Consider the following 25,022-nt stretch of genomic DNA (forward strand, 5'->3'; position numbering starts at 1 on the left):
TCTCGTGTGGACGACGGCAGTGCCGAGTTGCCCACCTGACTTAGCTTGTGATGCCTCCGTTCACCCCTCTTTATGTACGCACACATAGCATCTGGCCACCAGACGCTCCAGTCGACTGGCCACAGCAAACGCTAATAAGCTTGCAGAAGCTAGGAATCAGCTAGTATGGAGCAAGCGTCGCACTACCTTTGCCTCTTCCTGGTTCTGCTCCTACCCCTCCTGCTCCTCAGGCTGCTCAGGAAGCGCGACGGCAACGCCGGAGGCGTCCGGCTGCCGCCGGGCCCATGGAAGCTGCCGGTGATCGGCAGTCTACACCACATCGGGGGCAAACCGCACGTGTACCGCGCGTTCGCCGACCTTGCGCGGCGCCTCGACGCACCTCTCATGCACCTCAGGCTCGGCGAGGTCCCCGTTGTGGTGGCCACGTCCAGGGACGCCGCGCGCGAGGTCCTGCGGACGAACGACGTCGCGTTCGCCACGCGGCCGTCGAGCCCCACCGCAAAGATCATGATGGAGGACGGGGTGGGCCTCGCGTTCGCGCCCTACGGCGACCTGTGGCGCCAGCTCCGGAAGATGAGCATCATGGAGCTCCTCAGCGCCCGCCGCGTCCAGTCGTTCCGCCACGTTCGGGAGGACGAGGTGGCGCGCATCGTCGCCGCGGTCACCGCCACCCCGCAGGGCGAGCCCGTCAACGTCAGCCACCGGATCGCCGTGATGGTCGCCGATTCGGCGGTGCGTGCCATGATCGGGGACAGGTTCAGCAGGCGGGACGAGTTCTTGGTGTCGCTCGAGGAGGGGTTCAAGCTCCTCCCCGGGTTCAACCTAGGCGATCTATTCCCATCGTCGCCGTTTGTGAGCTTCCTCAGCGGCACGGCACGGCGGGCGCACGCAAACCACCGGAAGAACTCTGAGCTCATGGGGTGCGCCACCAAGCAGCACGAGGAAAGTACAGCCGCAGCGGTGGCGAACGGCGGTGCGCAGGAGGAAGAGGACCTGGTGGACGTGCTCTTGAGGATACAAAAGGAAGGTGGCCTCGACATGCCTCTCACAATGGGAATGATCAAAGCCGTTATCCTTGTAAGTGCATACATAGAACAAGTATTTAGTTACCATATTTGTTTGTATATGTTTGCATTGTGTTTATCATGCATGTTTCTTGAAATTCTGCATATATACTGTTAGATTGATCTCCTGACCAATAAGCCCAATGGCCTATTGGGCCTTGGTCTCGCGCCCTGATCGGGGGCGCCCAACCCTACATGGTTGGTGGGCCCCCGTCGCACTGCGCTATATAAAGAGGTGGGGGCCGGCGGCTCAAAGCACGAGGTTCGCCGTGAGCCGCAAACCCCACCGACAAACCCTAGACCGATCTAAGAGGGCGCGCAGCCAGCGACGGGAAGCTCCGCTGATCCTCCCCGTCGTCACTGCTACGCCCGACCGCACTGCATCGACGTCCGTGCAACCTCTACTCCACCCGTCGCTGCCCGTGTGCTGCCTCCATCACCGAACCAGCGATGGCCAGCACAACCGCGACTTCATCTGGAGGCTCAGGTTCATCACCAGCCCCTCTCTCCCCTATCTCCCTCTCGGTGTAGTGTTCTAGGTCTAAATGTGCATGTGTTTTCACGGATCTAAGTGTTCATCCGCCTAGATCTACCCTAGTCGATCCACAGAATGTTAACAATGGTATCAGAGCCTACTAGCACGTAGATCTAGAACGTGTACCGATTAGAAAAGAAAAAAGACGAAGAGATCCAGTGTGGATCTAAGCAGAAAAGGGTCGGCCGACGTTCGGTTGAACCCTAAACTCGATCCGTCGGATCTGAGAAAAGATATGGTTCGGATGAACCCTAAACCTAATGAGGTTAAAGAAAAACCCGAAGGTAATTCGGGGAAAAGAAAAACAGTGTCGTGTCTAACCCTAACCCTAATCGGGAAAATCGTTCAAAAATCCGATTCAAAGAAACCGAAAGGGGAAAAGAAAGGGAAGAGGGTGGCTCGGCTCACCTCGCCGTCGAGCATGCTGGCGCGCGCAGGGAAAAGAAAGGCCGGCCGAAGGGGGCACGGCTCGCCGGGATCCGGCCATAGGGGCGCCGTGGCCAGGCCGCTCGACGGCGGCGCGCTCACCCGCTAGGGAGCGCGCACGCCGGCGAGGGGGCCGACGACGACGCTGGGACCTCGCTGCTTCACCGTGGTCGCTCGGTGACGAACTGAGAAGAGAAGAGGTGAGCAGTGAGGAGAAGAGAGAGAGCGTGCGAGTGAAAATGAAGCTAGGGCTGAGGGAGGCGCGGTCGACCGGGGTTTTTGATGCCCCGAGCTGCGCGCTCCACCGTCGATCGGAGATCAACGGCCAGGAGGGCTCGGGCCTCTTTTGGCCCAGGCGGGCGCTGCTGCTCGGCCGAAATCCCGGCCCAGGCCCAGGTTGCGTCCTGGGCGTGGGGGAGAGAGCGCCACGCGGCCTGGGCGTGGGGGTGCGACAGCAGGCACGCGTGGCTGAGCCGCGGGGTGCTGGGCCGGGTGCGCTGACGGGCGCGCGCGCGTGAACAGGCCATGGGCCGTTTTCGCTGGGCCGCGCAAACTGATTGATGGTCGGGCCGAAGTGGCCAAATAAATGTGTACAGTCACAGTTTTTGTTTTTTTTTATTTTCCAGAAAACAGTTTGATCAATTTGAATTGAATTTTTATGATAATTTTCTGTACAAAATTTATCCAACGATATTTTTTGTTCAGCAAATAGTAAATTTGCTTCTGGAAAATAGAAAAAAGATTATTAAATGTTAAAGTTTTCGCTGCGTATTTAAAGATGTAATTTTCATTATTAAATTCGAACCAACGGGAGAATTTAATTTTGAAAATGGATATGTTTTAAATTGATTATAATATTGTTGTTATTCTGACCAACGTTGATTAATGGCAATATTATAATGTTTTTTGTCATACATTAATTCTATTTCTGCCCAACGGTGATGTAGAATTAGTGTAGAAAATAATTGTATGTTTTAATTTTGACCAACGTTAAACTAAGGCATGCAATTATTGTTGTTATTTCTGTTCTCACCCTATTTGAATTGTGTTTTCAGGAGGATACAACTTAATGAGTTGTATCAAAGAGATCCCCACTCTAAAAGGTGATAACTATATTGAGTGGAAGAAAAAGATAGACCTGGCCTTTATCCTCGCTGAGGTGGACTAGGTTGTCATCACACCGTGTCCCAAAGAACCTGTGGCACCGGTGAGGGAGACAGATGAGACTGATGCTGTATGGCAGAATAGAGAGCGGGATTTTGCTCCCGTAAAGATGTCTTATGACCTTGAGCATAGGAAATGGGTCACTGCCAACAAGAAGTGTTTGGCAGTGATAAAGAACACCATTGAGCCTGCTATTGTGGGCTCAATTCTAGACTGTGACACGGTCACAGAGTACCTAGATAGAATAAAGAGTCAGTTCACTGGCTCTTCAAAGACATATGCAACCCAGCTGATTAAGCAGCTGATTACAGAAAGGTACTCTGGTGGTGGCAGTGGCATTAGAGAGCACATACTGAAAATGAGCAATCTAGCATCTAAGCTTAAACCAATGGATTTGGCACTCAAGGATGAGTTTCTTATTCATTTGATTTTTGCTTCCTTGCCCAAAGAATTTGACACATTTGTTGTTAATTACAACATACAGCCTGAAAAATGGGATTTAGAAAAGCTCATAGCCATGTGTGTGCAGGAGGAGAAAAGAATAAAAGTTTCCCAAGGTGGTTCAGTCAACTACCTAAAAGATAAGAAAAGGAACTATAATAACAGCTCTTCCTCCAAGTCATTTGGAAAAGGTCCCATGCAACAGTCTCAGAACCAGTAATTTCCAGTGGCTAAAGACCAGTGTCTCCACTGCAAGAAGACAGGACATTATAAAAAGAATTGTCCTGATTTCTTAAAGATGATTATGAAGAATAAAGGTGAGAACATTATTACGTTCATAAATGAATCCTTGTATGTAAAGTTTTCAAAATCTACTTGGTGGATTGATTCAGATGCAACTATTCATGTTGCTAATTCATTACAGGGATTCCGTTCGATGAGAATTTTGCAAAGAAGCGAAAGTTTCATTAAAGTCGCAAATGGAGTACAAGCAGATGTTGAGGCCGTTGGAGATCTTTCTCTAGAGCTTTCAGATGGCTTTATACTTTTTCTTAGAGATGTTCTTTATGTACCTTCTTTGCAAAGAAACCTTATTAGTGTATCAAAGTTGGACCATGATGGTTACGATTGCCATTTTGAAAATGACAAATGTCAGATATTATTTAATAATAAATGTGTTGGTCTTGCCTTCCGACAAGACGAGCTTTATTTGTTATCACTTCGAGAAAATGTGAATTCCGTATGTGATGTGAATGAAAATGTATCCTCATCGAACAATGGAAACAGAAAACGAAAGAGAGCTCACGATGCATTGTCGAAATTATGACACTGTCGTTTAGGCCATATTTCGAGGGGGAGAATAAAAAGACTAGTTAAGAATGATATTCTTCCTCCATTAGAGCTCTCAGAGTTAGAACAATGTAGAGATTGCATAAAAGGAAAGTATGTAAAGAAAATTAAGAAAGATGCCAAACGAAGCACAGAAATCCTACAGATTATTCACACAGACATATGTGGTCCTTTTCCTGTGAAAAGTGTGGATGGTTATGATTCATTCATAACATTCACAGACGATTACTCTCGATTTGGCTACATTTATCCAATTAAAGAAAGAACAGAAGCGTTGGATAAATTTAAAATATTTAAAGCAGAAGTTGAAAATCAGCATGATTTAAAGATTAAGATAGTCATGTCAGACCGTGGAGGAGAGTACTACGGTCGGCATACCCTATATGGATAAGTTCCTAGACCTTTTGCAAGGTTCTTACAGGAGAATGGTATAGTCACCCAGTATTCAACACCGGACGAACCTCAGCAGAATGGAGTAGCTGAAAGGCATAACCGTACCCTGATGGATATGGTGCGTAGTATGATAAGTTACTCCACTTTACCCACGAGTCTGTGGATGGAGGCGTTAAAAACCGCCATTCATATTCTCAATAGAGTACCAAGTAAGTCGGTGCCCAAAACACCGTATGAGTTGTGGACAGGAAGAGTGCCCTCACTTAACCACTTGCGTGTGTAGGGGAGCCCTGCTGAGGCTAAAGTTTTTAACCCAAATATTGGGAAGCTAGATCCCAAAACAGTGAGTTGCCATTTCATTGGCTACCCAGAAAAGTCAAAAGGTTTTCGTTTCTACTGTCCTAACAGACATATAAAGTTTGTGAAAACGAGACACGCTGTCTTCCTAGAGGATGAAATGATTAGGGGGAGCATGGTAGCTCGAGAAATTGACCTTGAAGAGAAGCGGGTGTATGCATCCACTCCGATCATTCATGAGCCATTTTTCTCACTACCTGCTGTTGCTGCACCAACAGTACAAGACATTGTGGTACCAGCACCTGTTGTTATCCCGCCTATGGCAACAATGAATGATGATGAGGAACCTGTCCCTCAGGATCCTATAAAACCTATTGCCACACATGAGGGGGAGCAGCGACAGCCTCAAACAGAAAATGTGCCAATTGAGGAGGCCCCTAGAAGGTCTCAAAGAGTTAGAAAATCAGCTATTCCTGCTGATTATGAAGTATACAACATTGAAGAATTTCAAATGGAGGATGATCCTACCTCATTTGAAGAAGCCATGAAAAGTGATCATTCATCAAAGTGGCTTGAGGCCATGGAAGATGAGATGAGATCAATGAATGTAAATAAAGTTTGGGATTTGGAGATAATTCCTAAAGGAGCCAAAACAGTAGGCTGTAAATGGGTCTACAAAACAAAACTTGACTCTCAAGGGAATATAGAGAGATATAAAGCCCGACTTGTGGCAAAAGGCTTTACACAAAGAGAAGGGATTGATTACAATGAGACCTTTTTCTCCAGTCTCATGTAAGGATTCCTTCAGAATCATAATGGCATTAGTGGCACATTACGATTTGGAATTACACCAGATGAATGTAAAGACGGCATTTCTCAATGGAGACTTAGAGGAAAATGTTTACATGGCACAACCGAAAGGTTTTGTCATGGAAGGAAAAGAACGTTTGGGATGCCGCCTAAAGAAATCTATTTATGGATTAAAACAAGCCTCAAGACAGTGGTACTTGAAGTTTGATCAGACAATAAAAAATTTTGGGTTTAAAGATAATGTTGAGGACAATTGTGTCTACGTAAAATTCAAGAATGGGAAGTTTATCTTCCTTGTCCTGTATGTGGATGATATCTTACTTGCTAGTAGTGATGTCAGTCTACTACTGGAGACAAAGAAGTTTCTGTCCTCAAAATTTGATATGAAAGATCTTGGTGAAGCTTCGTTTGTTCTAGAGATCGAGATTCACCAAGATAGAAGTAAAGGGGTATTAGGACTGTCACAAAAAGCATACATAGAAAAAGTCTTAAAGAAATTCAGTATGCACAAATATAGTCCCTCACCTGCTCCTATAGTCAAGGGCGACAGATATGGGGATTTTCAATGCCCCAGGAACCAATATGAGATCGATCAAATGAAAGTGGTTCCATATGCTTCAGCTGTCAGAAGCTTGCAATATGCTCAAGTATGTACGCGCCCTGACTTGGCATTTGTTACCGGGTTACTTGGCAGATTTCAGAACAATCCTGGAATAGAACACTGAAAATTGGTAAAGAAAGTCTTGCGTTATTTGCAAGGAATGAAAGGCCTCATGATGACGTATAGAAGATCTGATTCACTCCATATAGTGGGATATTCAGATTCTGATTATGCGGGAGATAATAGAAAATCCACGTCTGGATATGTGTTTACTCTCGCAGGGGGAGCTATTTCATGGAAATGCTCAAAGCAAACCGTCACTACATCGTCCACAATGTATGCCGAGTTTGTAGCATGTTATGAGGCAACGGGGCAGGTGAACTGGCTAAAGAAGTTCATACCCGGTTTAAAAGTGGTTGACGACATCAATAGACCACTGAAGTTATACTGCGATAATAATCCAGCAGTACAGTATGCTCACAACAATATGTCAAGTGGTGCTGCCAAACACATTGACATAAAGTATTATGTTGTGAAGGATAAAGTCCGGGATCAAATGATAAGTCTTGAGCATATAAGTACCGAAAAGATGCTCGCGGATCCGCTTACAAAAGGCTTACCACCCAACGTGTTTAGAGAACATGTAGCCGGCATGGGTTTAAGGGAAAACCTATGATTCCTGGACTATAAAGGGCCCAAAAGTTAAAGTAACTATTTCAGATCAGAGACGTGCATTGTAGCTGTTAAATCTATCGGCGATTGACCGTGACGATGAGACATGCTCTATGCATCATCTGTGAAGAAATGAGTAAGGATAAAAGGATTGAAGTCTAAAGTTTAAAGATAAAAGTAATAGTGAGATCAAGGGGGAGAATGTTAGATTGATCTCCTGACCAATAAGCCCAACGGCCTATTGGGCCTTGGTCTCGCGCCCTGATCGGGGGCGTCCAACCCTACATGGTTGGTGGGCCCCCGTCGCACTGCGCTATATAAAAAGGTGGGGGCCGGCGGCTCAAAGCACGAGGTTCGCCGTGAGCCGCAAACCCCACCGACAAACCCTAGATCGATCTAAGAGGGCGCGCAGCCAGCGACGGGAAGCTCCGCTGATCCTCGCCGTCGTCACCGCTACGCCCAACCGCACTGCATCGACGTCCGTGCAACCTCTACTCCACCCGTCGCTGCCCGTGTGCTGCCTCCATCACCGAACCAGCGATGGCCAGCACAACCGCGACTTCATCTGGAGGCTCAGGTTCATCACCAGCCCCTCTCTCCCCTATCTCCCTCTCGGTGTAGTGTTCTAGGTCTAAATGTGCATGTGTTTTCACGGATCTAAGTGTTCATCCACCTAGATCTACCCTAGTCGATCCACAGAATGTTAACATATACGACTTGTTCATCGCTGGAAGTGAGACATCAGCAACTACACTGGAATGGACCATGTCGGAGCTTATGAGGTGCCCGGATGTGATGAAGAAAGCGCAAGCCGAGCTACGTGACAACCTCAATGGTAAGCCGAAAGTGACCGAAGATGACTTGGTACAGATGAAATACTTGAAGCTCATCATCAAGGAAACATTGAGGCTGCATCCGGCGGCACCATTGCTTCTCCCAAGGGAGGCTAGGGAGTCATGCAAGATCCTTGGGTACGATGTGCCAAAGGGCACCACTGTGTTGGTGAACGCGTGGGCGATTGGTAGGGATCCCAAGTATTGGAATGATGCTAAAGAGTTTAAGCCAGAGAGATTTGAGTGTAGCACAATCGACTTCAAGGGCATGGACTTTGAGTACATACCATTTGGTGCTGGTAGAAGAATATGCCCGGGAATGGTGTTTGCAGAGTCAAATATAGAACTCGCACTAGCAGCCCTGCTCTACCACTTTGACTGGAAGCTCGAAGAGGGGCTGAAGCCAAGTGAGCTGGACATGACTGAGGACATATATAGGCCTCACTGTTGGAAAGAAGAACGACTTGCTTCTGCATCCCATGGTTCGCGTGCCCCACCAACAAGCACAATAGTTGCTTCAAGCATTATAGCTTTTGTGTATATGATTCATATATGCAATTTGAACTCATATGTAAGTTATCTTATATCATCTACTAATAAGTAGGGAAAAAAAACTGTGTTGTGGACTCCAATTCAAAGCCATAGTGTTTCTTATTGGAAATTGTTTTGGGCACATGAAAAATAATTACACTCAAATTACAAACCACAAAAAATAACCCACGCAATTGTGTGCTAGGACATATGTAATAATATGCTGAACAAACCAATATTGTAACGCACTCTAACTCCAGGGATTCCCATATACAATCTACCATGTTTCTGTTGCTCATTCTCCTCATGTGAGCATATTTTACGTTGATGGAATGCTCCATATTGGTTCGAAAATATCGACATCAAAATGATCAATGACAATGTGACACATAGATAACTAGATACCAAGGTGTTTGGGCTATCCAGGCAGCCCTGTTCAAAAATATTGTTTCTTCCCTCTCTCCTCTGCTCCTCTCCATGGAGGACCGCGCCGACGTCTCGTCGTTCGCACCCCATGACATCGCCGCGCGGACACCGCCGAACAGCCATGCTCCGACCTCCGACCGCCGACCTCCATGCCGCCGTTTCCGCGGACGCCGACGACTCCGAGCACCGGCCGCGATGACTTCGGGTGTGCCCACAACGCCGCGCCATCTTCCTCAGCCTCGCATGCCCCGAACGCCGCCGCACACTGCTCGTGACGCCACCTCCTCGCCGTCGTGCTCCACCGTCGGCTGCGCCACCCGAACTGCGACCGCGCCGGACATCAACCTCCTCGCCGTCGTACTCCACCGCCGGCTGCGCCACCCAGACTGCGACCGCACCAGATCGAGCTCCGCCGCTTTGCTTCCTTCGTCGACCTGACGCGCCAAAACCCGCCGTCCACGACCTTGTTGCGCCCCTACCTCCACCTTGTCGACGACCTGGCTCAACAATGCCGTTGGTGTGGATTTATTGGTTTGATTTGAGGAGTTGTTGCCTTATTGAGACAGTCTGATTTGGAGCTGTGTTATATTTTGGACTCTGGACTCGTATCCTTTTTGGGGCGAGAGAATTGAGCGAGTTGAAGCAGCCGAGACTCGGTCGTGCAGTCCAAACAAAAATTTTATAAATTTTGTCTCTTTATTATTATAATAGGGAGGATAGATAGATATTTTCTAGCAATCAATTGCGTGGGTGTTTTTTGTTGTCTGTAATAAAAGTGATATTATTTTTCACATGCCTAAAACAACTTATTCTCAATAAGACACCCTATGGCTTCGAATTGGAGTCAACAACACAATTTTCTCCCTACAATCACCAGATCAGTAGATGATATAAGATAACTTATATATGAGTTCAGATAGCATATACGAATCATATAGGCAAATAAATACTATAATGCTTGAAGCAACTATAGTTGCGTTGATTATTTGTGGGGCACACGAACGATGGGGTGCAAAATCAAGTCGTTCTTCTTTCGAACAGTGATGCCTATGTCCTCAATCATATCCAATTCACTTGGCTTCATCCCCTCTTCGAGCTTCCAATCAAAGTGGTAAAGCAGGGCTGCCAGTGCGAGTTCTATATTTGACTGCGCAAACACCATCCCAGGGCATATTCTTCTACCAGCACCAAATGGTATGTACTCAAAGTCCATGCCCTTGAAGTCGATTGTGCCACACTCAAATCGCTCTGGTTTAAACTCTTCAGCATCATCCCAATACTTAGGATCCCTGCCAATTGCCCACGCGTTCACCAACACAGTGGTGCCCTTTGGCACATCATACCCAAGAATCTTGCATGACTCCCTAGCCTCCCTTGGGAGGAGCAATGGCGCCGCTGGATGCAACCTCAATGTTTCCTTGATGATGAGCTTCAAGTGTTTCATCTGTACCAAGTCATCTTCGGTCACTTTCGGCTTACCATTGAGGTTGTCACGTAGCTCGGCTTGCGCTTTCTTCATCACATCCGGGTTCCTCATAAGCTCCGCCATGGCCCACTGCAGTGTTGTTGCTGATGTCTCACTTCCAGCGCTGAACAAGTCCTATATATTCAAAATTTCAAGAACATGCATGATAAACAAAATGGAAACAAACATGATAAACTCTTGTTATATATATGCACTTACAAGGATAACGGCTTTGATCATTCCCATTGTGAGAGGCATGTCGAGGCCGCCTTCCTTTTGTATCCTCAAGAGCACGTCCACTAGGTCCTCTTCTTCCTCGTGGACAGCGGCGCCGTTCGCCTCCGCTAGGGCTCTCCTTTCCTCGTGTTGCTTGATGGCGCACTCCATGAGCTCAAAGTTCTTCCGGTGATTCGCATGGGCTCGCCGTGCCGTTCCACTGAGGAAGTTCACAAACGGCGATGACGGGAATAGGTCACCTAGGTTAAACCCGGAGACGAGCTTGAGCCCCTCCTCGAGCGACACCAAGAACTCGTCCCGCCTACTGAACCTGTCCCCGATCATGGCACGCACCGCCGAATCAGCGACGAGCACGGCGATGCGGCGACTGACGTTGACGGGCTCGCCGGGTGGGGTGGAGGCGACCGCGGCGACGAGGCGCGCCACCTCGTCCTCCCGGACATGGCGGAAAGACTGGACGCGGCGGGCGCTGAGCAGCTCCAGGATGCAGATCTTCCGGAGCTGGCGCCACAGGTCGCCGTAGGGCGCGAACACCAGGCCCAGCCCATCCTCCATCATGATCCTGATCGTGGGGCTCCACGGCCGCGTGGCGAACGTGACGTCGTTCGTCCGCAGGACCTCGCGCGCGGCGTCCCGGGACGTGGCCACCAAGACTGGGACCTCGCCGAGCCTGAGGTACATGAGCGGCGCGTCGAGGCGCCGGGCGAGGTCGGCGAACGCGCGGTGCACTAACGGCTTGCCCACGAGGTGGTGTAGGCTGCCGATCACCGGCAGCCGCCATGGGCCCGGCGGCAGCCGGACGCCGCTGCCGTCGCCGTGGCGGCGCCCCCTGAGTAGCCTGAGGAGCAGGAGTGGGAGGAGCAGAGCCAGGAAGAGGCAGAGGTAGTGCGACGCTTGCTCCATGCGCAGTCGACTGGAGTGTCTGGTGGTGGCCCGGCCCGGTGCTACGTGCTGGTACATAAGGAGGCGTTAACGGAGCATCACACGCAGGTGTACTGCGAGTGTACGTACAAAACAGAGTAGCTTTCGGTGTGAAATATTTCCCGATTTCCATGATAGCGAAGTGTGGTGGACAACTCGGCATTGCCGTCGTCCACACGAGATGCCGCTTTGGCATTGCAGCCCGCGGGCGTATGGATGGTCACGTCGCTCGTCGAGCTGCCAGGGTCGCCGCTCGTTACTCGCACGCAAGTTTCGCCTCCAAATTGAGCTGCGAGACGGTGCCAGCGGATGCGCCGCCGTGGTCCAGTCGCCACGCATCAGTGGCCAAAATGCGTGGCTAGTCGGTGTCATCTTCGCTCCTGCCTCTGCTCAAACAATCACCTGACGACGCGTGGACCCGAGTGAGGCCAACCGGTGACGTGCCGGCCAAATCCAAATCCATGTGCCGGCCGGCCAACCGGATAAACTCATCGAAGGGTTCGTTAGCTACAGACGTGCAAGAACCGGTGACGTGCACCAGGCCACAGCATGGTCCATGCAACATGCGCGGCCCGCAGGGGTGAGAGATCCCCTACGACGGCGACGGACCGACGGCGACCATGGGCGCCGTTCTGCGAAACCCAGGTCAGGCCTTAATTTAATTTGACGTTATTTGGCAGGGAGGCTATATCTTAAATGCAGCTTTCCAGCTACGATACGAGGTGAACCGGTCGATTAACCCCATATCATTTGTAGAGGGACATAATTGAACTTTTCAGCCTGGCACGAAACAATGTTTTTCTCTCATAATAAATCAGTTTTAGCGGTTTAGCCGGCTTATCACCCGCAAGAATCTAAATGACCCAGCTATAAAAGACCAGCTAAAGTTTAGTTGAGTTTAGCGACTTTAACCCAACTAAAGTTTAGCTGAGTCTATTAGCTGGAGGATCCAAACAACCTACCTAAAATTTAGCTAGAAGAACTTTTAGCTAGGTAAAGTTTAGCTAGCTAAACTCTAGTTGGGTGGATCCAAACATGCCCTATATACGACTGTTTGTTGATGATGGCTAGTTATGAATGGCAAAAGTACTTCATTCGTTCTTTTTTACGTATAACATTTGGTTTGTCCTAAATCAAACATAATTATCCTTTGATCATCCATTCAAAAAATCCTTACACTTTTACGGCCTATGAATTATATACTATGGAAGCGTTTTCCATGGTGAATCTAAAAACATAAATTTTATATCATGAATCTATATTTTTTTTAGAAATTGATGATCAAAGATACAAATGTTTGACTTAACACAAACCTAATACGACATGCAAATAAAAACGGATGGAGTAGACAGGTAACAACCGGCCACCTTATTAGCCATGCTCTTAGTATTTTTTTTCTATACTGAAGAAACGTATGATGACCTTCAGATAGAACCATTATGTCACCTCGTAATTCATGAGCATAGAGATTAGGGCTTAGACCGGTGGATCCGACACCTTGATACTGTCAGTTGATCGATGATTATTCTATTGGTGCATGTCTGCATGTCGTACGTGCCGCTAAACTAGCTGCTTTTATAGTTTCTAAATAAACGTTTTTGAGCTCAAATGTGGTATTATATATCCAAGACACCATATGCAGCTTCCCAGCAACTATCTGTCCTTTTTTTTTTGGTCCCTCTACGCTACCTCCGTGCTCCTTCCATCTTGTCATCCACGCTATCGCTGATTGGCTGTGATAAACTTCGCTCACCTTCGCTAGCTATCCACCGCAAATCATGCATGATGTCCTTACAAAATATATATAAGTTCCACCTCACTAGTCTTCCTCCATCACTGCAGCCCTAAATGTTAACCAGTCTTACTTTCTCGGTCTCAAAATAAATTAACTTGAATTGGCCGAAGTCAAACTATTTAAAATTTAACCGGATCTCTAAAAAAGTACCAATATTTATAGCATTAAGATTGTATGATTAGATACACCATGAAATATATTTTTATAGTGTACTTATTTGGTGTCATGGGTCTTGGCACTCTTCTGTCTTCTATGTAATGTTGGTCAATTTTAAATAGTTTGACTTAAATAACTCTAGGGCTCGATTTATTATGGACGGAGGGTATTTGCATTTAATTAATTATTTTAGCATGTTTTTATTTTTTTAAATAAAATTAAAGCAGTCAAAAGAGTACCTCATATATTTTTAAAACTATTCTTTTGAAACTAAAGAGTACATCATATATGATATTTATTAAGGAAAACAGTAGCAAGTATATAGAACAATGATAGAATGACACAAAACAATATCTAATACAAAGAGTACATAAAAAACCAATATGTCTGTCTTCTTCTTTCAATCGTTCGTTGCCCATCGGAGTTTGAAAATCACATAGAATAGGTAGCAAGAGAAATGGTCACATATGAAAACACTCTCGCCTTAAGGTTTTGAGCATTCCCAAAGCCAGTTGCCAACAAATTGAAAGAACATCATCAGCTAGGACACCCTAAGAAATACGTACAAACTTACAATCCTTCACTAGTATAACAAAGTGTGGGAGAAAACAAGACCTTGCTGCAAAACATCGAAATAAGAGATTGAAATTGCCTGACTAATGGTACTACTGATAAACAAACAAACTGCCAAGATCCAAAGAGAACCACCAGTTCAGCAGAATCGAACATACTGTCACAAGCCTTTCGTCGGCATCAAATCGGATGTCGTCGAGGTAGAGAGAGTCCGATGTGGATATACCTTAGTCCAATACTCTGTCCTTATCACCACCTCGTCATTACTACTAGGAAAGCAAACCCTAGATAATATAAGAACCGTCAAGAAACTAATTCAACGAAGGAGTGGCTCCCCACTCCTCTAGATGCTAGCAAGACCGCTAGAAGCGAGAGACGAGAGGGACTGAGGCGACATGAAGGCCCTAGGCAGCAGGAGTTGTTGTGGGAAGAACATGGCCTTGTAGTTACCGCTCCCTTTCAAACTATATGCTATTTTATGTTTTGGTATAGGTTTTACTATGTATCTAGACATATCATATATCTAGTGTATAACAAAAGCTACCACTACTGGAAACGAAAATGTTCCTATCGGTTTAAGACCAACCGACAGGGAAATTACACAATTTTCTGTCGGGGACTCGAAACCAATAGAGAAATTTGGTGAAGAACCGACACAGAAATAGTATCCCAACACCGACAGAAAAATTTTCTATCTCTGTTGCTTTTGTTCCGTCGGTATTTTTCTGTCGATGAATTAATTTCCCTATTGGTATTTCGTATTTCCCTATCGGTTTTGCACCATGGAAATTCCAGTTTCTTGTAATGTACCACGTATAAGAAAAAACAAAATGGCCTGTAATTTATGATGCAGGGAGTATAAATTCCATACCGAAGGTAACAAAATATGGTGCCTAAGGTTTAGGCGAAATCTTCATGTGGATGTGGATGTGGATGCATCAACCATTGACGGCGTCGCATCGTCACGCATAGATCAATAATTGCACCGGCGGACTGTATTGCACTCTGTGTTGCAGATATTTTGCAGTATCTAGTTGGAACTCTGTAGTGGCCTCGGTGGAAAGAACAAGACGACCACACGCATGGCGCCAAGCGAGCTACTTAGTACGATGCAAATTTTCTTGCCATTTGTTAAACACCGAAATAAACCCCGATGTTATAAGTGCCTCGCCCAAACTACAACACATATACCACTGCAAAGTTCAGAGATTGGTCTATTCAGTTCTTGGTTAGCCATTGCATCCTAGAGGCCACCATGGACTCGCTCACGTACTACCTGTGCCTCTTCTTGTTGCTGTTGGATATAATATGGGCTTACCCATATAATATTTAATAATTAAATAAAATTCTATGGTGCATAACATTAAGTGTTGTATGGTTTAATACCATACGGGATTTTGACTGAACGCTGACTCAGCTTATATGGTTAGAAATTATTCATCTAAATTGAGAAGCTGAGAAAATGATAAAGCCGTGCCACACGCGTGCGCGCGCGCCGCCGCCGCCGTGGGCGCAGGCTGTGGCGAGGCAGGCGAGCGGGCGGGCGTGGCCAGTCTTTTGCCACTTAAATCCATATTATCACGGGAGTTTCGCTCCTTGATGGTGGAGGCGAACTGACTGCGTCAGTTACCGTCCCTTCCGCTTCCGCTTCCCGTCTCCTGGGATTCTCCGCTGCCTTCGTCAGCCATATATCCTGTCTTCCGTAAGTCCAGACCCCATCTTCCGTAACTACTCCCGAGAGAACCACAAACCAGCAGCCTTCTCCGCTGCCTTCGTCAGCCATATATCCTGTCTTCCGTCAGTCCAGACCTCATCTTCCGTAACCACTCCCGAGAGAACCACAGATCAGCAGCCTTCTGACTTCCAGACCCCATTTTCCGTAACCACTCCTGAGAGAACCACAGATCAGCAGCCTTCTGACTTCCCCGTCCCGTACCTCTGCGCGCACGGAGGAGCAGGTGCCTCCGGAACCCTCGTCCGCCTGAGAATCCTGCACGGGGTAAGCGGCGATTAGGTTTTTGGAGAGCGATCCGCGACTGCTCGTCCATCTTCTTCCTGGAGATCGCTCTTGGATCCGTCCTCTCCCTGGAACGTCAAGGCGTTTTCTTTCTGGTGATCCGTTCGTGGGACTGTACTGCGAACGTCTTCCTGCATCGACTGTGGTCCGCGACTTCGAGCAACGCACTATGTCGACTAGTACGAATGGAGCCTCCGATGCCCTCGGCATGGGACCCTACGCTGGGTACAGTCTAATCTCTGTGATTACTGTATTTTGTATTCTTACTGTATCAATCAGTATGTCATCTATGCATGCTGTAGCGTTCATAATAAATATACACATGCACATATATGCTGTCACAAACCTGCTGATGTTATATTTCTAGATTAAACTGATAATAAAAATGCCTAAATTTCTAACAATCCAAAAACCTAATAATAGACAATTTTCTGTCAGTGGATTTGCTGCCGCTTTGAAGCCAAATAATTTTGATGGCAATAATTTTATAATATGGCATGCAAAGATGGTATTGTGGTTGACTGCGATGAACTGCTATCACGCCGCACAGGAAAAGCCTGAACAGTTTACTCCTGAGAAGGAGCGAAAGTTCTTGGATGCCGATAACCTATTTCGAGGCGCCGTGATTAGTGCACTTATCCCAAGTATGAGAAAAACTACATATCTTGCACATTAGGCAAAGAATTATGAGATGCTCTTGAGGCAAAGTTTGGGGTTTCTGATGCTGGTAGTGAGTTGTACCTTATGGAGCAGTTGTATGACTACAAAATGGTTGAAAACCGTTCTGTGGTCGAATAGGATCATGAGATACAGGCGTTGGCAAAGGAACTAGAATATTTCCTATATTTGTTGCCCGACAAGTTTGTGGCCGGCGGTATAATCGCTAAGCTGCCACCTTCTTGGAGGGATTTTGCTACTTCTTTAAAACACAAGAGACAAGAGTTTAGCGTGGCTGAGCTTATTGGATCTCTTGATGTTGAGGAGAGGGCAAGAGCAAAAGACAACCATAGAAAAGGAGTTGAGTCTTCCACTGCCAATATGGTGCAGAAGAAAAACACATTTGCATCTCGTAATAAAAATAAGAAGAACATGCAAGAGAACAATAATGCAAAACCTAAGCAGACTGCACAGTTTAAGAAGAAAAACAACAAGAAAGGTGAAAGATACTTTGTTTGCGGGAGTGATGAGCATTGGGCAAGTGCGTGCCCAGACCGCAAATACAAGCAAGAAAAGAAATCAGCAAATATGGTCATTAGCGAGACTAGAGGAGGAACATCTGGGTATGGTAATTCTTTACCCTTTGTTCTTTCAGTTTGTCTTTCACCTGAGTGGTGGATGGACAGTGGTGCTAATATTCATGTGTGTGCTGATGTTTCTTTGTTTTTTTCATATCAGGCCGACAGGAGTGGAGCCTTGTTGATGGGAAACGGTTCGCATGCGCGTGTTCTTGATGCTGGTACGGTCTTTCTGAAGTTTACTTCGAGAAAGACGGTGCTATTAAAGAATGTGCAACATGTCCCCTCCATCAAGAAGAATCTTGTTAGCGCCTCTCAGATGTGTCGCGATGGCTTTAAAAGTGTGCTTGAGTCCAATAAATGTGTTGTGTCGAGACATGGAACATTTGTCGGAAAATGTTATGATTGCAGAGGCTTGTTCCGCTTATCTTTGCTTGATGATGTGTGTAATAAAGTAGTGAACAATGTTATTGTTTCGGATGAGTCAAATATATGGCATTCACGACTTTGTCACATTAATTTTGGCTGTCTCACGCGGCTTGCAAATCTAAATTTAATCCCAGAATTTAACTTAGTCATATATTCTAAGTGCCAGGTATGTGTGCAATCAAAGTAACCGCACAAGCCTCACAAGGCTGCTGAGGTGAGGAACTTGGCACCATTAGAACTTGTTCATTCTGATTTATGCAAAATGAATGGCGAATTGACTAAAGGCGGTAGACGATACTTCATGACATTTATAGATGATTGTACTAGATTTTGCTACATGTATTTATTAAAAACTAAAGATGAAGCGTTGCATTATTTTAAAGTCTATAAAGCTGAGGTAGAAAATCAACTTGAGAAGAAAATCAAGCGTTTGTGGTTCGATCGCGGGGGAGAATATTTGTCAAATGAATTTTCTGAGTTTTGCGCGGTGCATGGAATTATTCATGAGAGGACGCCATCATACTCACCATAGTCCAATGGGATTGCAGAGAGAAAGAACCACACTCTAACTGATTTGGTTAATGCTATGTTGGAGACTGCGGGACTATCTAAGGAATGGTGGGGTGAGGATATTTTGACAGCATGTCATGTCCTGAATAGAGTGCCCACAAAGAACAAAGAAATTACACCATTTGAGAAATAGGAGAAGAAGAGATTAAATCTCTCTTACCTACGAACTTGAGGTTGTTTGGCAAAGGTGAATGTGTCAATAAACAAAAAGCGAAAGCTTGGACCAAAGACTGTTGATGGTGTCTTTCTTGGTTATGCTATTCACAGCGTGGGTTATAGATTTTTAATTATAAACTCTAGTGTTCCTGAGATGGCTGTTGATACAGTCATGGAATCTAGAGACGCTATATTTTTTGAGAATGAGTTTCCCATGAAAAATGCACCTAGCACAACTAGTCATGAATTTATAATTCCTCATGAGCATGAAAATTTTACTCCGATAGAATAAATTGAGGAACCCTATGTGCAAATTCCTACGGAGGATGACACTATAGTCACCAGGAAAAGCAAGAGACGAAGGACTACAAAGTCTTTTGGTGATGACTATATTGTGTACCTTGTGGATGACACACCAACGACCATTGAAAAGGCATATTCCTCTCCTGATGCTGACTTATGGAAGGAAGCAGTACGGAGTGAGATGGATTCTGTTATGTCTAATGGAACTTGAGAAATTATTGATCGTTCCTATGGGTGCAAGCCTATAGGGTGCGAATGGGTTTTTAAGAAAAAGCTTAGACCTGATGGTACTATTGAGAGGTACAATGCAAGGCTTGTGGCCAAGGGTTATACTCAAAAGGAAGGTGATGATTTCTTTGATACTTATTCACCGGTTGCCCGATTGACCACAATTCGAGTTTTGCTTTCCCTGGCAGCCTCTTATGGTCTTATCGTTCATTAAAATGGATGTTAAGATAACTTTTCTAAATGGAGAGTTGGAGGAGGAGATCTATATGGATCAGCCGAATGGGTTTGTGGCAAATGGTCAAGAAGACAAAGTGTGTAAATTATTAAAGTCATTATAAGGCCTAAAACAAGCTCCTAAGCAATGGCATGAGAAGTTCGACAGAACTTTAACATCTGCTGGCTTTGTTGTGAATGAAGCTGACAAATGTGTGTACTATCGGTATGGTGGGGGTGAAGGAGTAATTTTGTGTTTATATGTTGATGACATACTGATCTTTGGATCTAGCCTCAAAGTGATCAAAGAGGTGAAGGAATTTTTAACTAATAATTTTGAGATGAAAGATTTGGGAGAGGCTGATGTTATTCTTAATATCAAGCTTATAAGAGAAGGTGATGGTGGGGTAACTCTGTTACAAACCCACTATGTGGAAAAGGTGCTGAGTCGCTTTGGGTTAAGTGATGGTGCACCTACTTGTACACCTTATGACCCTAGTGTGATATTGAGGAAAAATCGAAGAATAGCAAGGGATCAGTTGAGATATTCCCAGATCATTGGTTCGCTCATATATCTTGCTAGTGCAGCAAGGCCTGATATCTCATTTGCAGTATGCAAGCTGAGCCGGTTTGTGTCAAACCTGGGAGATGATCATTGACGTGCTCTTGAGAGAGTAATACACTACCTAAAAGGGACCATGAGCTATAGTATTTATTATACCGGACATCCAAAAGTGCTGGAAGGCTATTGTGATGCCAATTGGATTTCTGATGCTGATGAGCTTTATGTCACAAGTGGATATGTGTTTTCGCTTGGAGGTGGTGCTGTTTCCTAGAAGTCTTGCAAGCAGACTATCTTAACGAAGTCTACAATGGAAGCAGAACTCATAGCATTAGACACTGCTGGATCTGAGGCTGAGTGGCTTCGTGATCTCCTTATGGATTTATCGGTTGTTGAAAACCCCATACCAACTATTTCTATGAACTACGATAACCAGACTGTGATTACGAAGGTTAACAGTTCTAAGGATAACATGAAGTCCATAAGGCATGTTAAGAGACGACTAAAATCTGTCAGAAAATTGAGAAATTCTGGAGTAATAGCGTTGGACTATGTCCACACGTCTAACAATCTAGCAGATTAGTTCACTAAGAGTCTGTCACGCAATGTGATAGAAAGTGCATCGAGAGAGATGGGTTTGAGGCCCACTTGAAATTTACTATAATGGTAACCTATTCTATATGATCAGAGATCCCGTGAAGTAGGACGGTGAAACAAGCTAGTAGTAAATTATGAGGAAAGATCCTTAGTAAGACTCATTTCTGATGCATATCTTTCCTTTCTGTAAGGCAGGCTGGCTTTTGCCTTAATGTGTTCCAAGTGGCTTGTCAAAGCAAAGATGTTGTCCTACAGAACATCTTTTAAGGAACATACCTATATGAGTCAGACTACTGGTCATAGTCTATGAGATTTGGGTGATCTCTAAATACTCATGAAAGGCACTGAAGTATGACTTATATGCTTCAAATAGAGGGGATGTCTTTTGCTGCCCATTATCAGCTAAGGACTTTAGTGACATTCACCTCACACAAAACTGTCAATTCAAGGCTTAGTCCATTGTTTAGTTGTGACTGAGTGAAACTATTGTTCTAGATGGATGTTCAACTTAACAGTCTCCATCGAAACACTGGTATATAAAAGAAATATGGTTCTAAGACTACTCTGTTACAAACCCTAGAGTTTGGTGGGGATTGTTGGATATAATATGGGCTTGGCCTATATAATATTTAATAATTAAATAAAACTCTATGATGCGTAACATTAAGTGTTGTATGGTTTAATACCATACGAGATTTTGACTGAACGTTGACTCAGCTTATATGGTTGGAAATTATTCATCTAAATTGAGAAGCTGAAAAAATGATAAAGGCGTGCCACACGCGCGTGCGCCGCCGTCGAGCCGGGCCGTGGGCGCGGGCGGCGAGCAGGCGTGGCCAGTCTTTTACCATTTAAATCCACATTATCATGGGAGTTTCGCTCCTTGATGGTGGAGGCGAACTAACTGCGTCAGTTACCGTCCTTTCGACTCCCGCTTCCCGTCTTCTGAGATTCTCCGCTGCCTTCGTCAGTCCAGACCCCATCTTCCGTAACCACTCCTGAGAGAACCACAGATCAGCAGCCTTCTGACTTCCCCGTTCCGTACCTCTGCGCGCACGGAGGAGCGGGAGAGTAGGTGCCTCCGGAACCCTCGTCCGCCTGGGAATCCTGCACGGGGTAAGCGGCGATTAGGTTTTTAGGGAGCGATCCGCGACTGCTCGTCCATCTTCTTCTCGGAGATCGCTCTTGGATCCGTCCTCTCCCTGGAACGTTAAGGCGTCTTCTTTGCAAACGTTTTTCTACATCGACTGTGGTCCGCGACTTCGAGCAACGCACTATGTCGACTAGTACGAATGGAGCCTCCGATGCTCTCGGCATGGGACCCTCCGCTGGGTACAATCTAATCTCTATGATTACTGTATTTTGTATTTTTACTGTATCAATCAGTATATCATCTATGCATGCTGTAGCGTTCATAAAAAATATACACATGCACATATATGCTGTCACAAACCTGCTGATGTTGTATTTCTATATTAAACTGATAATGAAAATGCCTAAATTTATAACATCTCCTCTCTCTCTCTCTTCCTCCTCAAGCTCAAGAGGCGTGACAACAATGGCCTCAGGCTGCCTCCGGGCCCATGGCGGCTGCCGGTCATCGGCTGCCTTCACCACCTACTCGGCAGCCCGCTCCCCCACCATGCCATGGCTTTCATCGCGCGCCGGCTCAAGGCGCCCCTCATCTACCTCAAGCTCGGGGAGGTCCCCGTCGTCGTTGCGTCGTCGCAGGACGCCGTTCGCGAAATCATGAAGACGCACGACGTCAACTTCGCCACCCGCCCGTGGAGCACGACGATGAAGGTCATTTTGGCGGATGGGGAAGGCCTGGTGTTCGCGCCCTACGGCGCCCTGTGGCGGCAGCTCCGCAAGATCAGCATCCTGGAGCTGCTCAGCGCCCGCCGTGTGCAGTCGTTCCGCGGCGTCCGGGAGGAGGAGCTCGGCCGCCTCGTCGCTGCCATCGCAGCGTCCCCGCCGGGCGAAGCCGTGAACCTCAGCCAGAGGATCGTCGAGCTCACGAATGACATGGCCGTGCGCTCCATGATTGGCGACCGGTTCGAGAGGCGGGAGGAATTCCTGGAGAATATGGCGGAGGCAGTAAAGATTACCACAGGGTTCAGCCTCGGCGATCTGTTCCCGTCGTCGAGGTTGGCGAGCCTAATCGGTGGCACGGCTCGCCGGGCGGCGGTAAACCACCGTAAGATGTTCGAGCTGATGGACTACGCCATCAAACAGCACGAGGAGCGGAGGGCAGCCATGGCCACATCTACCGAGGGAGAGGCCATCGTGAAGGAGGATCTGGTGGACGTGCTTCTGAGGATACAGAAGGAAGGTGGCCTGGAGGTGCCACTCACCATGGGAATGATCAAGGCCATCATCCTGGTAAGTAGAGTACTACTGCTACTGCATGCATGTGCATGTCTGTGGAAGGTTTTGGTTCACATCTATCTATGTGATTCATGAGTTCATGGATGTTGCGTTCCCTTTCTTGCTTGCTTGTATTTGTATGTAGGACCTTTTCGGAGCCGGGAGTGAGACCTCTGGAAGTACACTCCAATGGGCCATGTCAGAGCTTGTACGCAACCCAAAAGTGATGGAAATGGCACAAGCCGTGGTACGCGAAAAGCTCCGGGGGAAGCCAACGGTGACTGAAGATGACTTGGTTGAGTTGAGGTACATAAAGCTCATCATCAAAGAGACCCTAAGGATGCATCCGGTGGTGCCATTGCTTCTCCCAAGGGAGTGTGGAGAGTCATGTAAGGTCATGGGGTATGATGTACCCAAGGGAACTACTGTGTTTGTGAACGTTTGGGCGATCAGTAGGGATCCCAAATACTGGGACGATGCTTCGACATTTAAACCGGAACGGTTTGAGGCTGGTACAATTGATTTTAAGGGCACAGACTTTGAATACACACCATTTGGGGCAGGCCGGAGGATGTGCCCCGGCTTGGCATTTGCGCAGGCAAGCATGGAGCTCGTGCTCGCAGCACTCCTGTACCATTTTGACTGGAAGCTGCCTGATGGGATGCTGCCAAGTGAATTGGACATGATGGAGGAAATGAGCATCACCGCCCGAAGGAAACACGATCTTTACCTGCAGCCAGTTGTCAGTGTGCCGCCACATGTATGATCTTAGCTATTTAATTTACTTGCTATTTTAGCCTAGATATATGCTTTACACATCTAGTTGCATGTGTGTGCCGTTGTCTGAATTTACAAATAAGTACATGAAACACATTGTTTTTCTTTGGTGAAATGTTGAAGTTCTCTATGTAATAAAGATGAATATGAATGGTTAGAACCTCACGGTACAATGATATGTTGAAATCTATATGCTTCGTCAGTTCATCGCAAAGCTCTTGACTAGCTAGGCATGGGCAGTTGGGCTGCTTTGGTTTGGCTAGGATGTGGAGACACCTCAAAACACATATTTATGAGTTCAGTTTGATGATAATCCTGGTTCTGGTTCTCATATATGGTACTATGGTCATGTACGCAGTCACAACCTCATAGACTAGACAGATAGTCCATGAAAATCGATCAAGTTGGCGTTGAATTTCGGAATCCTCCAGCCAGTCTTGCCCAAAGCTGAGGTGCTCTCTATATGCTGATGATGCTGGGGTTTTTGCTAACCCTTCGGCTTCCGAATTATAGACGCTGGCATGCATTCTTTACTTTTTTGGGAGATATTCTGGCCTAAAATTCAACTTAGAAAAAATGAGGATTTACCCGATCAATTGCCCTACAGAACAAGTCCAGGGCCCTACTGTTTGTCTTCCCTAGCAAAATCAGTTCCTTTCTAGGGACCTATTTGGGCCTTCTGCTGCATACAAGAAGACTACGAAATGTGGAATTCCAACCACTCATTGATAAAATTAGAGGGAGACTACCGGGGTGGAAAGGAAAGCTTCTTAATAAGGCTGGAAGATAAACTCTAGTTAAAATAGTTCTGCTTTCGCAACCTGTCTACCAGCTTACAGTTTCCCAGCGCAAAAGTGATTCATAAGATTGATCAAATAAGAAGAGCATTCCTTTGGAAAGGGGAGGACCTGGAAAATGTAAGTGGTGGCCATTGCCTAGGCAGGTGGACAACTTCATGCAAGCCAAAAATAGAGGAGGTTTGGGAATATTGGACTTGGAACGTTTTGCTCGAGCCCTTCAACTACAGTGGTTATGGCTCATCAGATGGAAATGTCAAGATAGAGCATGGAGGGAACTTGACATTCCTTGTGACAAGGTTGAAAAAGGGGACAAAACTTTTTTCTGGTGTTCATGCTGGATCGATGGTAGTGCTGCACGGAACATCGCCCCGCGCCTATACCCGATGACTAGGCGAAGGAAAATCAATGTGAACACTGCTCTAGTTGGAAATAGATGGGTACGACACAAAGTACCACTTTCATCGCCGGAAGAAACTGCAGAATTATTCTCTCTGTGAGACGTGATTGACGACATTACAAGAGATATAAATTAAATCATTTTGACGAGATAACGTGGAGATGGACTACAAATGGAGAGGA

At 46.3% G+C, this 25,022-nt stretch overlaps 2 protein-coding genes and 1 pseudogene across 2 annotated transcripts; 2 read left to right on the forward strand and 1 right to left on the reverse strand.

Moving 5' to 3' along the window:
• The first annotated feature begins 165 nt into the window (after positions 1-165).
• LOC136468633 (premnaspirodiene oxygenase-like) lies at positions 166-8,597 on the forward strand (annotated as a pseudogene).
• Positions 8,598-9,810: 1,213 nt separating this feature from the next.
• Positions 9,811-11,674, reverse strand: LOC136471244 (desmethyl-deoxy-podophyllotoxin synthase-like). The gene is made up of 2 exons (XM_066468978.1): positions 10,727-11,674; positions 9,811-10,642 (listed from the first exon to the last, which is right to left on the reverse strand). Exons 1-2 carry the CDS (start codon positions 11,645-11,647, stop codon positions 10,025-10,027), a joined length of 1,539 nt encoding a protein of 512 aa, XP_066325075.1. The 5' UTR covers positions 11,648-11,674; the 3' UTR covers positions 9,811-10,024.
• Positions 11,675-22,131: 10,457 nt separating this feature from the next.
• On the forward strand, positions 22,132-23,805 carry LOC136475850 (zealexin A1 synthase-like). The gene is made up of 2 exons (XM_066473492.1): positions 22,132-22,881; positions 23,012-23,805. The coding sequence occupies exons 1-2, from the start codon at positions 22,147-22,149 to the stop codon at positions 23,630-23,632; spliced, it is 1,356 nt and encodes a 451-aa protein (XP_066329589.1). The 5' UTR covers positions 22,132-22,146; the 3' UTR covers positions 23,633-23,805.
• Positions 23,806-25,022: the final 1,217 nt, after the last annotated feature.

Source organism: Miscanthus floridulus, chromosome 8 (genome assembly GCF_019320115.1).
Source record: "Miscanthus floridulus cultivar M001 chromosome 8, ASM1932011v1, whole genome shotgun sequence".
Taxonomy (NCBI): Eukaryota; Viridiplantae; Streptophyta; class Magnoliopsida; order Poales; family Poaceae; genus Miscanthus; species Miscanthus floridulus.

Coding starts and splice junctions, on each gene's coding strand:
- LOC136475850 (XM_066473492.1), top strand. CDS start 22,147: ATGGCTTTCATCGCGCGCCGGCTCAAGGCGCCCCTCATCTACCTCAAG. Junction 22,882..23,011: donor TGATCAAGGCCATCATCCTG/GTAAGTAGAGTA, acceptor ATTTGTATGTAG/GACCTTTTCGGAGCCGGGAG.
- LOC136471244 (XM_066468978.1), bottom strand. CDS start 11,647: ATGGAGCAAGCGTCGCACTACCTCTGCCTCTTCCTGGCTCTGCTCCTC. Junction 10,643..10,726: donor TGATCAAAGCCGTTATCCTT/GTAAGTGCATAT, acceptor TTGAATATATAG/GACTTGTTCAGCGCTGGAAG.